At 43.1% G+C, this 14,642-nt stretch overlaps 1 protein-coding gene across 18 annotated transcripts in view; it reads right to left on the bottom strand.

Annotated features, from left to right (window-relative positions):
• MAGI1 (membrane associated guanylate kinase, WW and PDZ domain containing 1) overlaps nucleotides 1-14,642 on the bottom strand; it is a 630,408-nt gene that overhangs the window by 21,874 nt on the left and 593,892 nt on the right. For 13 of the 18 annotated variants that reach the window (XM_027039185.2, XM_027039188.2, XM_027039186.2 and 10 more), the window contains 5 exons: nucleotides 11,855-12,071; nucleotides 8,102-8,185; nucleotides 5,169-5,260; nucleotides 3,524-3,716; nucleotides 847-1,140 (listed from right to left, as the gene is read on the bottom strand). In XM_027039185.2, the coding sequence (XP_026894986.1) occupies nucleotides 847-1,140; nucleotides 3,524-3,716; nucleotides 5,169-5,260; nucleotides 8,102-8,185; nucleotides 11,855-12,071 (880 nt within the window). The remainder of the gene's footprint in view (nucleotides 1-846; nucleotides 1,141-3,523; nucleotides 3,717-5,168; nucleotides 5,261-8,101; nucleotides 8,186-11,854; nucleotides 12,072-14,642) is intronic. The other 5 variants (XM_053219111.1, XM_027039182.2, XM_027039183.2 and 2 more) reach the window with 1 other exon arrangement.

Genomic DNA, 14,642 nt, shown 5'->3' with positions numbered 1-14,642 from the left:
TGACTCTTTATCTAATGAAGATGATGGATCATTTCTGGAGTACATTTTTATCATCCATTCTAATAGGAAATAGATTCATAGGTTACTAGGTTCCTGGACTTATGTGGGTCCTGTCTTTGCTAGTACACCCATCAGTTAACCTTCTCAGAGGGTGACAAGTGCATTTCTCCATACTCTGCTGAAACCCCCAATATCCGGATGAGACAGGTAAATCGGCCCTGCTAGAATTCAAGGGCAGTGAAAACAAATGGCTCTGAACTCAGATCTTAACCAGATCCTTAACCAGACAGGTTAAAAATATTTAACATTTAAAAATTTCAGATGGGGAAAGAGTAGAGAAAGGACACAGGTAAGGTGGAACGGGCACTGCATGTAATTATGTTTACTCCTTACACCTGTATTGCTCCCTAGGCATCTCTGTAAAACCATAAGCTCAGGCTAAAAACCCTTACACCTGCTGAGGCTTCTGCTGTTAATGACCTCCTACTCAGGACCTCACAAAAGGCTTTCTTTGACAAAGACTGCCCACTCTACACTGTCGAGGTTGCTCTCCAAGTTTCAGGCAAATATCATTTATGCTTCAAGTTGTTTCTGCGCATGTGGACACGCATTCTGCATGCCGCTGAAAGGTTAAAAAACAAAACAAAACCAAAAAACCCCCCAAAGTCCCACCTTCAGGAGGGGAAAAGCTACAAAACACTCTCCACCCCCAATTATGACTTCAATTACCTGAAGCGAAAAGCATGAAGGCATTTCTGTTAATGAGATTTTGGCCATCTTTCACTTGCAACGCAACGCACTCGTCGGCATCCTGGGAAGGTCCGGAGGGCGGACGGGGACACTCACCGAAAGTCGTGCCGGCCTCGGGCCTGCTCACCGAGGACACGATGACGAAGCCGAAGCCCTCGTTCTCGCCGCGCCGGATCTCCACGTCGTAGGGCTGCACGGCCGCGCTCACCACGCCGCTGCCGCCGCCGCCGCCGCTGCCGATGCCGCTGGTGCTGCCGCTGCCCGAGCTCACCGTGTTCAGGGAGTTCTGGCTGCCCTGCGGGGTGCGCTTCTCCTCCGTCAGGGACGCCGGCTGGTTGCTGCTGTGGTGGGAGGAGGCCGGCGAGGGCACCTCGTTCTCGGCTTTGGGGGCTGCGTGACAGAGAGACCCGGCTCAGCCTCGGGCTGCTGCGCTCGCCCGCCGGCCGGCCCGCACGGCAGCGCCGCGGCCCGGAAGGAGGCCGCGGCCCGGCAGGCTCCGGATGCCAGGGCCGCTGCAAGATACACGGCTCTTGCACGGTATCCACCGCCACGTGAAAACACCCCAGGGGACGCCGAGCTCGTGTCACTGACAGCACCCGGCCTATCAGTACCCACTCTCAGGCTCAACTTGGCTGCAAGAGGGGCCCACTCGGTGCTACTGCCGGGGGCACATATCACAGGAACACGAACACCGGTGCAGGGGTGGCCTGCCCCAGGGACGACCGCCACCTTCGCTTCGGAGACCTTGGTGCACGTTCACCTTGTCACTGCACACAAAAGTCACATTTCTGCTCCGCCTTCCAAGCAGCTTTGCTTTTTATTTTTCCATCAGGCAGGACCCTGTACGTTGGCCTTGCCATTAAGGTTGCCATATTGTGGGATTCTTGACAACACCTGTCAGAGGTATACTTAGTCTCTCTCCCTGGTTTCCAACTGTCATTGCCCACTCTGATCACACTCCTGGATACATTAGCCTCCGTTAGGATTCCCGTTTTACTGCTTTATCGGGTGACAGGGTAAAGCACACCTAAATAAGTCACAGTAAGAGGTAGGAGCCACTTAGGTTTGATGCTCCCAACAAAATGTGTGTTCGAGTTTTGGGTAAAGCATTTATTTTCAAAGCTTCTCCCTTCATACATTTCTTTTTATTGTGGGAAAATATCTGTAACATAAAATTTATCATTTTAACCAGTTTTAAGTGTAAAGCTCAGGGGCATGAAGCATTAAGTACAGTCACAATGTTGTGCAACCGACACCACTATCCGGCTACAGAAACTTTTCATTTGCCACAATTAAAACTCTGTACCCAGTAAACGGTAATTAGCCATTTTTCCCTCCACCAACCCCTGGCAATGACCATGCGACTTTCTGTCTCTATGAATTTGACTACCCTGTGAATTTGAATATAAGTGAATTCATACGATGTTTGTGACTGGCTTATTGTACTTAGTCTCCTGTGTCTTAAGAGATTTAACATGGCTTTGACCCAAAGCTAAAAAGCCCAAATATTTAATATTTAAAAACAAATCTGAAACAAAAATCACATTGCTTCTATTACTTTTATTTGGGTCAGTGAAGTCAAGAAAGTTTTCATTGCCATCTCCAAAGCCATTTTTAACTGACAGCCTCTGGCCGCACGGAATACCATTTTAAGAAATTCTCCAAGGCCGCAAATGAGCTCTTGGAGCATAATCCATGACTGATTAACACTGTTTTCCCTGGTTTCACTAAGGTAGGACTCTCACACTAGAATCTGATATCTTAATTCTATAATTAATGACATGCCATTTAAATGAGCTATACAAAAAATTTTTAACAAGGTGCCAGTTAACTTTATTTGGCAAGTATTTGTTTCATTAATATTAAAGCTATGAAGAAATGATAGGATTTCATGTCCTACTTCTTCAGTAATTCAAGTGATAGAACGCTTAATCTGCTTTTTTCTGCATTCCGTCTTCACTGTTTCAAGGTGGGGGCTGTAGACATACCCAGGGGAACTACCACCAAGTGTGCTTTCAAGAGGCTGGTGAGTGAATGGAAGGACACAGACAATGAACTGTCTCAAAATGGCAGATTCTGATACAGAGGTAAACCATGATTCACAAGAATGGCAAGGAAGGAATGCCAAGATCGGAAGGCAGTTGGAAGAAGGAGGGAATTTCTGAGGGTTTCACAGAGAAGGTTTTATTTGAGCTGGGCCAGAAAGGGTTTGTATGTTTGGAGAACTCACGTACAGTACCTGAAAGCCTGCAGGCAGGAGGAAGGGGTCAAAGATGGCCTAGCACTGGCCACCTCTACACCTTTCTGATGGAGAAAACAGATCTTGCCTGATTACATATGCAGGCAACAACAGAGTAAAGGATCATTCACTTTTTATGAGCTTATCTGGCAGCACAGAACTAATTTTTGTTCTTTTAATTTGAGGCTACAACTCTCCTGACTTTTAGAACGACCTCTTTTGTTGAGAATTAACATTAAATGAAGAAGGTGACTAACTTCTGGTCGGCAAGGGGGATGAGCAGAGGTAGTGTATATCTGACTAGTCTTCTTCTAGAAGCTTTTGCTGAACATGCACGAATGGCACATTAAAGTACTTTTGAGTGACAGAAGTTCTGCTGGGTTTGAGAGAAGCAGACCATCTGGAAATTCTGAGCTTAATCACATTTGCAAAGATTTGCTAAAATAGATGCTCGAGGAGGCAGACACAGGAAGGAAGCCTTTCCTGTGCATCAAGTGACAATGCGCTGTCTAGAGGAATGAATGAAAAACATACCTGTAAACACCACTTTGCGCCGCACAGTGAGATTGACGTGGCCTTGCTTGGCAGCTTGTTGCATAAGCTGGACCACAAGCTGGTGTGATTTTCCAATGACCGGTGTCCCATCCACACAGATTAATTCATCCCCAGACCTCAGGCGGCCGTCTGTATCAGCAGCACCCAGTGGTACGATGTGACCAATATAAATCTGTTGAATAAGTGGATGACGGGTGAAACATTAACCTTTTGATTTACTATTATACTGATGGCCTTCACATTGTTGAGAACAATTCAGTGTGTTCATTCATGGCTGCATCCTTGCCATAACCGTTTATTGAGCACCCAGTGGGTACCAGGCCACTGTGAAGGTGCTATAACAATTCTTAAATGGTGGAAAAGTAACTTACTTCCTTTTTTTAAAGTTTATTTATATACTTATTTTTAGTAATCTCCATACCCAACATGGGGCTCCAACTCACAAGAGTCAAGAGTCGCATGCTCTTCTGACTGAGCCATCCAGGTGTCCCAAGAGTAACTATTTCTTGTTTGGTTCCTTCCATTTACCTGTGGTCTGGTGATGACTCACTCTTTGTCCTCTTTGCAGAAATAAATGACTTTACCCTGTCATTTGCAAAATCTTTTCTCCTTTTCTGTTTACCTAAGAACCCTCCTTCTAGAAACTGGAAATTATAATAGTAATACTACTTTTCTTTAAAGGTCTAGCACTATGCCTAGCAATAGGGAATGCTCAGTAAATACTGTTCAATGAAGAAATGAATCCAGCAAAGCCCGGTTTGATGTCCCATCGCTGTACTTTTTTAGCACCCACATGCAGAGAAGCCTTTATATTTGGGGTCTGGTTGTATTTACCATTCATTAAACCTTAGCTAAAATATTTGTTTCCTTGCCTTCTGTAGACAATAATGCTTGTGACTACCTTTACCTAGCACTTAAAGTTTACAAAGAATTTTGACAAAAGAATGATTAAGAATATGGACCCTGAAGTCAGACCCATTCCAGTCTCTCCACTTACTAATGCTATGATCTTGGGCAACTGAATTAACCCTTCTTTGTCTTTATTTGATAATTTGAAAAATGGGGATACATTCATGAGTTTGATGGAGAAATGAGAGAATGTATATTAAAAGCCATTAGCACAGGCCCTGGCACATAGTAAGTGCTCAATAAGTGACAGCTATTATTATTATTATTATTATTATTAATTATTATCATGAAGAAGTTAACAATATTTATCTTTAGTTCTCTTTTCTCCTTTCAAAATAGTCCTGTGATAGGATACTAAATTTATTTTAAAGATGAGGGACCTGAGGATCAAGAAGGTTAAATGTCTCCTGACCTTCGTTCAGGGTTATTTTTATTAGTTTTTATTAGTTGATGCCTATTATTTTGCTTTTTGTTTTCACTTTCCTTCATGGGGAGCTCCAGATGCTGCTGCTGCCACTTGTTATCATCACAAATACAAACTTTTAAGTAGGGAACTGGTCCCTTTGAATCCAGTGGATGAGCCATACTGTCAGAGATAAGGCAGATCTGTGCTGCACGCAGCTGGGCTCAAATCTTGGTGATCTGCCACGGCTGCCGGTTGGCTCTGGTATCTTAGAAGACAGCACTGGGGGGAAGAGGTAGACAAGAGACTCACAGGTTCTCCTGGTTCATTTCCACCCAGAATCCTAAATCCAAATCCAGTCTCTTTTCTCCAGAGAAAGATGTCCTGTTCCTGGTAATCTGGAACTGCAGAGAAGAAAGAAAGAAGAGGGAGGTTATTTCTATGATAAAAGGAATCCTGCTCTAAAGGTGAACATAGAAGACCAATCCTGATGGTGCTTGAGCAGATGACAGCTTTCCAACACAAGAGTAGGAAGCAAAATAATCCGGATGGATGAAATAATGGAGGACACTGGGCAGAAATCAGTAGGCGGACAGGTCACTGGGCCCTACGTTTTTTCAAAGGACTAATCACTGTTTGATAATTCCTAATCAAGCCCAAGCTATTATCCTGGACTAAGCCAGAAGTCAGTGTTGACCACTGCCTTTGGTATTATTGTCAGAAAAATTAAGTAAATTAAAATCATTATGTGTGGGACCACAAAGTGGGTGCCTGTGTCTGAGATGAGAGCTCATGCCAAGCCACAGTGACCACTGAAACCGAAGCTCGCTCTGAGAATTTAGAAGTCCTAGTAAGTGATCTGATGTCATACCAAGTAGAGGATGAAAGAAAACAGCTTGAGTCAAAGAGTTTTCACTTAAAAAAAAATCACTTCTTTCTCCCTTTATCAAGATCTGCAATCCAATCATCTGATTTGTTAGATCATTTTTGCCAAAAGTTACTCTTGAACGTCCTAGTATGTCCAGTTTTGCAAAGTTTGCTATGATTTCAGTAGTACTACCCAAAAGTAGCTGGCCTTTGATATTCTCAACATGAATGATGACTACAAAAGTGTTCCGTATCAATTTTTCATGTTTTCTCCACTAGAATGACTGCTTTACTCCAGAATTTGCCTATAATATTTTAAAATTGTAAGTATTAACTTATTATCCAATAACTTGATATTTTACTCTTAAAACTCATTAATGGCCCAAGCTTTAAAATAAAAATTCTCATTTATTAAAAGAAAAATAACTTCTGTAAGACAATACCCACTGTATGTGAAAGTGTTCCATATACCACTGTGTTACTTAATGAACGTAATAAAAAATTATTTCTATTTAATTCTTTGTTAGTATTTTAATGTATACAAGTGTATTTTGTGATCTTTAAATGACCTATCTTTTATTTAAGGGAAAAAAATGGTTTGGTGGCAGTGAATCCTAAAGGAAACTTTCAAATACTGTCCTACATACTTTCTGGCTTGTTTAAGAAGTAGGGTTTTGGGTTGAAGGAGTGTGTAGACCTGAGGGTTTAATTCTCATCTTCAGTTTTGTACAGTGGGGAGGGGAGAATTCAAGTTGGCAAGAGATGTCCCTTTTTAGTGACTCACCCAATCGCTTTGAATGTACACTCAATGAATACGCCGAGAGAGAAGAAACTAAATGGACAGGTAAGTACCAGTCAGAGAAGTTGGAGTCCAATATTTTTGCCTGAGCTATCTTAATACGATGGGCTTTCGTTGGTGCTTTATGCCCAATGCTTTTTTATTATAATTGTGGAGGCTAAGCTACAAGCCTCCATGGAATATGCATTTAAGCTACATCATAGGACTCCCATAAACACAATTTGAGAATGATATTTTCTTGAGCACGCTAAGGTAACAGTATTTTCTTCCTGTTCGAGTAGCTGCCGAAAGGGTATTTGTTCTAATAGCCTCATTGAAACAACAAATTAAATCAGGTTGGGTCTCCGTCTTGGGTTCACTCAAGCAGGAGGATTATTTCCAAAATAGACCATGGGTGCTTTGCAGCCAGCACACGGTTGCTGGCAGAGTCTGCCTTAAGTCTGCTGAGCCCTTTGTCAACAAGGGAAGGATCTCTGCAGAGACTTCAGCCTACGCCCATTTTTCTCAGCATCACTGAACACAAGAACACTTGCCCCTCCTCCACTAGCACCAAATTAGCAAGTTTCTGCCTTCATTGACTCATTTAGGTTTCAGTTACTACGGTATGGGTGGTTGTGGCCAAAAGACTTAGGCTTATCATACAGTTTAGTCCATAGGAAAAAAAGCATTTGTGTCTCTCTGAGAATCAGCGGTAAAGTGGCAAATTTGTTGCAAGAGCTTCCTGTTGAAAAGGAAGATGCCCAAAGACACCAAAGACGTTGAAGATGCCAGCGATGAGCTAGGAAAACACAGACACCAACACGATACATCAACACAGACACGTTACAGAGAAAGTCTTTTGGCACTTTGACTTTGGCATTTTGACCATTACACTCTCCCATCAACCACACTCCACGTACCCAAATAGCTGACTTCGGTGATAAATCAGTCATGAACTGTGTTACAGAATTACAGAATTTCTCTCTTTTGTGTTCTCGGCTGCCACTTCTGCCCAGGGGCACTGAGGTTTCTAATCCCTGCCCCCAAATGGTTTGCTCTCCTCTTTATTTCAGGCAGATTTTAGAAGAATTAAGTTTTTAGGAGGCAGCAGGGACGAATTATCTTTCTGATACTGATATCACCCCCCCCCTTTTTTTTTTTTTTTTTTTTTTGAGTAAGGCTGAATCAAAAAAGAACTAAGAAAACTTTGTCCGGTTTTTCTCCTTTTTAAGCCCTTGCACGGGGGACAATGTCAGCAGTTACCTCCTTTGGTGATGCCAGCGACAACTCAATAAAGCAGTCAAAAGACTTCCTTTGATAATTACAAAGAATGGAGTCACTAGGTTTGCAGAGAAACCTCCTGGTGTCTCCATTACTAGAGACACACATTTCCAGACTTGGATAAAATGTGCCCATCGCTTTTTATTTCATCTTGTCTTTGGTCTGTGCTTGGGCAACAAGAGCGCCATAACACTTCTCTTCATGGCAGTTCTCTTTCTTCCCTCCCTTCTCTGAGGTTTCCCCCAGCCCCCGAGACCAATGGCAACATCAAACAGTATGAATAATAATGGAGAAATAAAAGCTTTCAGTGGATCCTTACTCTGACATTCTCCAAAACTCGTGGAACTGATTTCTCTTTCTCTTTCACCCTTGCTCAATCCCGATGCAGGCGAAGGTGACATAGCTGGAATATTAATTTCACAATTTTGCAAAGCTTAATGTATGTGCTTTCTCTTAGTTCATTTTAATTTAGTTGTGATTGATAAGGAACGGGCAGTTAAGCTTTCACAGTAAAGGTCATGGCTGCTATGGATTTTAAAAGACTACAATTTGATTCTGTGGGTTTTTTCTTCTTTTTTTTCATGGTGCTTTTCTTGTCAAAAGCTGGTATTTACAGTTGTTCCATGGAGAATTTCACAGAAATAGCATTGCCATCCCCGACGGTTCACATTTAATTATACCTTAAAGTACACATTCTCGTATGACTTTGTTTTAATCATGTCATGAACTTCAAGTTTGTCTAAACCCTGATTTCCTTTTGAAAAAAAAAAATAATTTACTTTTGTTACTGCCACGCCACAGCATTTATTTTGAAAAGTATCAGATTCCCAATGGAATTCATTCTTGTAGTAATACCTGTTCAGATGAATTCTAGGCAGTTCAACCAGAGTAGCCTTTTATTTAGAGTCAAAACTCATCAGATCTGGCCAAGATCGGAACAGAACACAAATAAGAGCTGTCATAACAGCTCTTGAAATCTGGAAGTACAACCAAGCTCCTTAAACTCACTACAGTAAAGGATCCCCGTGACCAATTCCAACCTGCGAGCATGTTTCTCCTGAATAGGACAGGTTTACAACATTGGTACAACAGCTCTGACTTTTTTCTTTCCAAACTATTTTATGAACAGAGACTGTTGCACTTTCAAGCTTTAGACTTCCTTTCGTACACACGAGATACTAGCTTGTCTTCCTGAACATTCGCTAGTCACACCCTATCAGTATCATTTTTAAAGCCATGTGAGCAAGGGACATGTTACTAGAGAAAATACAAAGCAGGCCACGTGGCTTTTAAAGGACTTCCATACTTGACTTGGTTTTTAATTAAAATTTAAGCCCTTCAAAGGGATTTATTAACACATCCGCAACTCAGATTGATTCGTTTTGACACTGGTGTTTTGACAGATGGCCCTATCAGGAATACACTACTTTGTACAGCATTTAGACCACGTGAAGGAATCTGATCAGAAACTGTGTAAATCTTCACCCTGTCCTTCAGAATAAAATGAAACAGAAGGAAAATTTATCTTCCAAATAAAAAGGATAACATGGGTCCAAGGAAAGTGTTCTTCCTGACTTCAAGTTCCCCGTTTTTCTTGGAGAATTTTGTTCATTTTAATATGTTTTGGGGGGAGGGGCAGGGAATCACATCTAACAAGGCTACATGCTGTATTTTTTTTTTTTTCCTCTGAAAGACAAGATAAAAAACAATCTAAGGTAATGGGAGAAACGGATCTGGGATAAAGCAAAACACTGATTAAAAGACAAGATTGATGTAGGTTCATTTGCAGGTACTGTGAAAAGAAGAAAATCTGTGACAGACCCTGAATAATTACCATGGGGGGTGGGGAGTCTCATCATTACTCTCTTTGAGTGGTGAGGAAGAAATCCATGTGAATCTTAACATCAATTAAGTTGTTACGATCACTCAATTATGGAACCTCCAATCACCCAAAAAGAAATTGATTCTCATTTATGCTGCTAGATCCTATTCCTTAGATGTTATAGAAAGCAGAGCCAAAACTGGCACCATTCCAAATATTTCGGTCTGACAGCCGCCTGAATAATTTCGACGCTTAAGTAAGCTAGCTGGCTGTGTGGTAAGAGTACCTATTTTACTTTTTTTTTTTTCCTGGTTAAAAACTTCCTGGGAAATTTGATGAGACACTAAATTCTTAAGAAATTTTGCTTCCCCCAAGGTGAACATGGAATTTGAGCTGGTGTCTCCTATTAAATGGGTACATTAGTCGTCTGTCAATCTGCCATGCCCCAGCAACACTGCAGAACACGACTTCTTTTATCACCAAAAGATTCGTCCAGGAGAAATTCAGTCATAAATGTGTACTGTATGGAGAAAAGCAGGTGCTTGGTCAATAAAGCAATATGTCAACATCAGCCGAAGGTGGGCCATTGATTGGAGGAGCCACATGGTTAGAGGGAAGTGTGAAGAGAATGTGAAAGTATTCCTCTTTGGAAAACATTTGTTCGATGAAATCACTACAACGAGTGAGAAGACAGAGTGAGGACAGACCCCAGGTTCATACGTACCAACTAATGCTTACAAGGGATGTTCCAAATGGAACTTCATTTCCTCTGGCCTGGCCTCAGGGATACTCTAGGGGGTCTTTCTAGACCAGGGACTAAATAAATTCCTTCTCAGATTATCTGGCTTTTGTCAGCATAGGGAACCCTTGGCCAAAAAGGCTTATTTCGTGTCCCACACTATTGGAGTAAGAACGCAATGCTATTTCTCCCTTGACGAAGGAAAGACTAGAGTGACCCTGAGGGACTTCCAAAATTTGGTAATCGTCAAGACTCCAGACTTGCCTTGTGCCCCCTAACTGCTGAATTTCACCCAGGAGGGTGGCCAACTGTCCTTCTCAGATGGGGATGCTGGCCTCCCCCGCCCTGTTTTGTTTGGGTCACAGAGGAATCACTCCAGCCAGCAGAGGAAAGGCTTCAGAGCCAAGTCTGAGTGGGCGGGCAAGAGGCTGGAGACTTGGGGGCTTTGCCCGAGAAGCAACCACAGCTGTGGCTATCAAAAACTTGTCTGGGGCTGGAGAGGGTGGGGGGGGTGTCAGTCACAAAGAGGATGGACAGAATGAGTCTCTCCTCGCCTCCAATTTTAATCAGACCCTTCCCCAGACTACGCCTCCTCTCTCATTAAACATTCTCGCCCACCCCACAGCCCGATGGGAAAACGCTCCTGTCGACTCCTTCCGGGCTGCTGCATCCTGACCAGTCGTCCTCACAAGAAAATGTCACTTAAGAGCAACTTCCAAAACAGGGGGCCAGTCTGTATCCTCTAAGATTAGGGCGCCTTAGGGGCTTTCACTGATAATGGCAGGATCAATGATTATTATGTTTCGTGAACAGTGTTTGGAATCATTTCATAATGAAAAGAAATAAAACACAAAGGCACTATTAAGGGCATTAAGAGCCAAAAAGTAACGGATGGATGCCGTCACCAGTTCACATTTATCGAAAAGGTGAAGCCAAAGGAACACACGTGACCACAGTATAAATAATTAAAGCACAAACCACTCACTGTGGGTTTTTTTTTTTTCCTTCCTTTTTTAAGGGGAATATTTAAAAAGGCTGGTAATGGTAAAAAAAAAAAAATTACCAGTATTCTTAAAAAAAACTAGGAGACCGCTAAGAAAGCATTTAATTTCTTCTCATTACTCCTGCAATCCAAACCAATCGTATTTACGTTCTATGGTACATCAGAGCTGTTTCTCAAGAACAAGGCCATGGTCTCTACACGGGCAAGAGTTAAGGAGACAGCAGCTCTCATCTGCCACTTCTTCTAAGTGAAGGGAAAAATAAATCCATTTTTATCCAAGCCCTTTATTTGACCACCATCCATATCAAGCCCTCCCCAAACTGCACACATAATGGATCCTCCATGAACACCCAGCAGATTCTATCACTACTCTGAGAAGCTTTCGCCTCTCACCTTGATTTACCTCTCCTCTGTGTACACACTGAAAATCTATTTTCAAGAAGCCTCAGGAGACGGTTGAAGCCTTGGGGAGGGGGCTCGGGAAGACAGGGGCCAGGGTGCTACTCACGTCGGTTTTCATACATGCTCCTGGACTGGGCCCAGATTTTAAAAGGATCTGGTTTTTTCTGCCCAGAGCTGTCGGTTTGATCTGGAGTTGGGGCCTCTGCAGGTGGGTACTCGGGGAGCACCTGTGTGCTGTGGCTTGGGGAGGCCGTGTGCAGGCTCCGGTGGCTGGAAACACTGTGCTGAGAACTATTCTGGCTGTCTTTTCTTTCCAGTGGTTGCTGAAAGCAAGCGAGTGAGAGAAGCAAGAAGAGAATTGTTATTGGCTCTCTGAGTGGGTGTTTCCATCAGCTTGTTTTTGTTCAGCACGTCTGCGCACACATATGTAAATACGTCAACAACATTTGGGTTTCCATCTTTCTCCAGCTAGTGCTGCATGCAGATAAATCCCCAGGTGATTGGCAGACAGAGAGAGGGGCGGGCCAGATGGGAAGACATAATCACAAACCATATTGCTCTCTGGGCTGGAGCAGAAAACAAATCCAATTTCCATCATAGGTTCCCAGCTAAGACCCTGGGTGCATGTTTTACAAGATGTATCAGTTTAGCATCCTCATTTTTGTGGCTGCTGTTTTAGAAGGTCCCAGGGCAAGCCGTGAAGTGGGGAGACCTTAGGATATTGTGGTAACTATCTAGGTGAGGGAGGATGATGGCTTGGACCAGGGTAATGTGGCAGAGATGGGGACGAGTAGGTTGTATGCAAGGTGTGAGAGAAGGGAATCAAGGACGGCTTCAAAGTTGAGGGTCTGATCCAACTGCAAGACTCAGCCTCTTACTGATATGGCGGTGATAAGGGGGAAGATTATTTGGGTCTGTGCAGTTAGAAGTAAGAGTTCAGTTCTGGGCTTGTAAATTTGAGCTATGAGACATGCATCTGGACGTGTCCTATAAGCAACTGGATCCATGACTTTGAAATTCAGGGGAGAGATACGAGATGTATCACTTCAACATCAGCAATTTTTGGACAAAACATGTGACACAAAATACCACGAGGGATTTAAATGTAAGGCTATAACAGCCAGAGTAAATACAATCAGGGCTAAAAATGTTCCTGGGGACTTCCCATTTTGCATCTTTCAATAATAAAATGCCCCACTTTTACCTTTTGCCATTAGTTCTTCAACACTGTAAGGAAGAGATCAGACCTTTTAAAAAATCATGCCTAGCGTTATATGTGCACTGGTACTTATAAGCATATAAGTAGTTATCATATGAAGAGCTACCATAATTCTTAGCTACTCAATTTTGTAGGAGTCACCTTTCACCTCTTTACCTCCTGACACTGCTGTTGCTTAAAAAACCAAGATCAGACTTTCTATATGGGTTGACCTCAGGAGGTCAGCCTTGTTAGATCTGCAACCTGTCCAAAGTCCAAGCAGCATTCAAAAGGAAAGAGTTTCATTAAATTTCAATAGAATAAGCAGGTTTCTGTGCTTTAAAACCTGCTCAGCAAAAGACCCTTCCCATTTTATGAAATGCTCTTTGTTTGAATGGTGATTGAACAGAGAGCAAAACCTAGTGGGAAGAAAAATACCTGGCAGGAAATGAAATCACTTCAGTTCTTATTTCCTTGAATAAAAGATGGTGGTAAGCCCCGGTGTTCAGTTTCCCCCATTCAAAATACAAATTCTGGAATCCTGCCTCTCACTTAATAGATGCTATGTCCCTATACTTATCTGCTTAAAAGCACCGTAAAGGGGCAGAGGACAGGAAGGGGTATCTCTGTCCTCTCTTATGGGACCTGTATAGCTTGTGCTAGTTAATTGGTTTCCTAAGATCTTTTGACCCAGAGCATTTCAGTTCCCTAAAGTTCCATGTAGCATCACAATCTTCCCCTTGGTCTTACAATCAAACCTATCAAAACCTTCCTCCCTCTCTCCCCAGGTATCCGTCACCTTTCATTCCCCATCTTCATGGAAATGTTCAAGTTCCCTTTCATCTCAGTCTCAGGTCCCTTTACGCCCTCCCCTTTGAGTCTTCGCTTCGGTATCGGTATCTGAAGAAAGTCCCAGAAAGGCAGAAACTTCATCTACCCTTGACTAATACAGATTACAGGTCTCAATATGGATTTTGGCAAGGATTCAAAGGTGAGGAGATGGGCATGTATTTGATGAAGGCAAGACAGAGCACTTAAAATTATATCTGGTGTGCCTGCGGGAGAAATTTGAGGCCCACATTCTACACTAGCAAAGAGGTCTTGGTAAATAAAACCCTGAGAGGCTCAGTTCACTCAGACTCCGGGGGACAACGTATATACTCTGGTGAAGGCGAGAGGAGAGCACACTGAGATCTGGGCAGGGACAACTACCGCCGTCCCCCCATATCGACACCGTTCCCTTGTGAGGATGAAGTGTTCAGCTCAGACCTACATGGATCCGAGTTCCAGAGATGTGGAATAAAACCTGGTTTTCCGGCTTCTAACAGTCCTTCCCGACAGCACCTGCGGCTCCTGGGGCCAGCTATCTGATTTCTGCCCTCCAAGAACCTCAGTGGCTGCCTTCTTGCCTCCCTGGGGAGACATGCTTGAAGACTTCAAGTCAGAAAATGTTAACGGCCAACACACCCTTTCACGTTTATTTATTTTTGAGAGACAGAGCCAGAGCGCAAGCGGGGGAGGGGCAGAGGGAGAAGGAGACAAGAATCAGGCAGGCTCCAGGCTCTGAGCTGTCAGCACAGAGCTTGACGCGGGACTTGAACCCGCAGACCACAAGATTGTGACCTGAGCCGAAGTTGGATACTTAACCGACTGAGCCACTCAGACGCCCCATCTGCTTTTTATAAGGTATAGATAA

This window comes from Acinonyx jubatus, chromosome A2, assembly GCF_027475565.1.
Source record: "Acinonyx jubatus isolate Ajub_Pintada_27869175 chromosome A2, VMU_Ajub_asm_v1.0, whole genome shotgun sequence".
NCBI classification, from domain to species: Eukaryota; Metazoa; Chordata; class Mammalia; order Carnivora; family Felidae; genus Acinonyx; species Acinonyx jubatus.
This window is presented reverse-complemented; position numbering and strand designations above follow the sequence as displayed.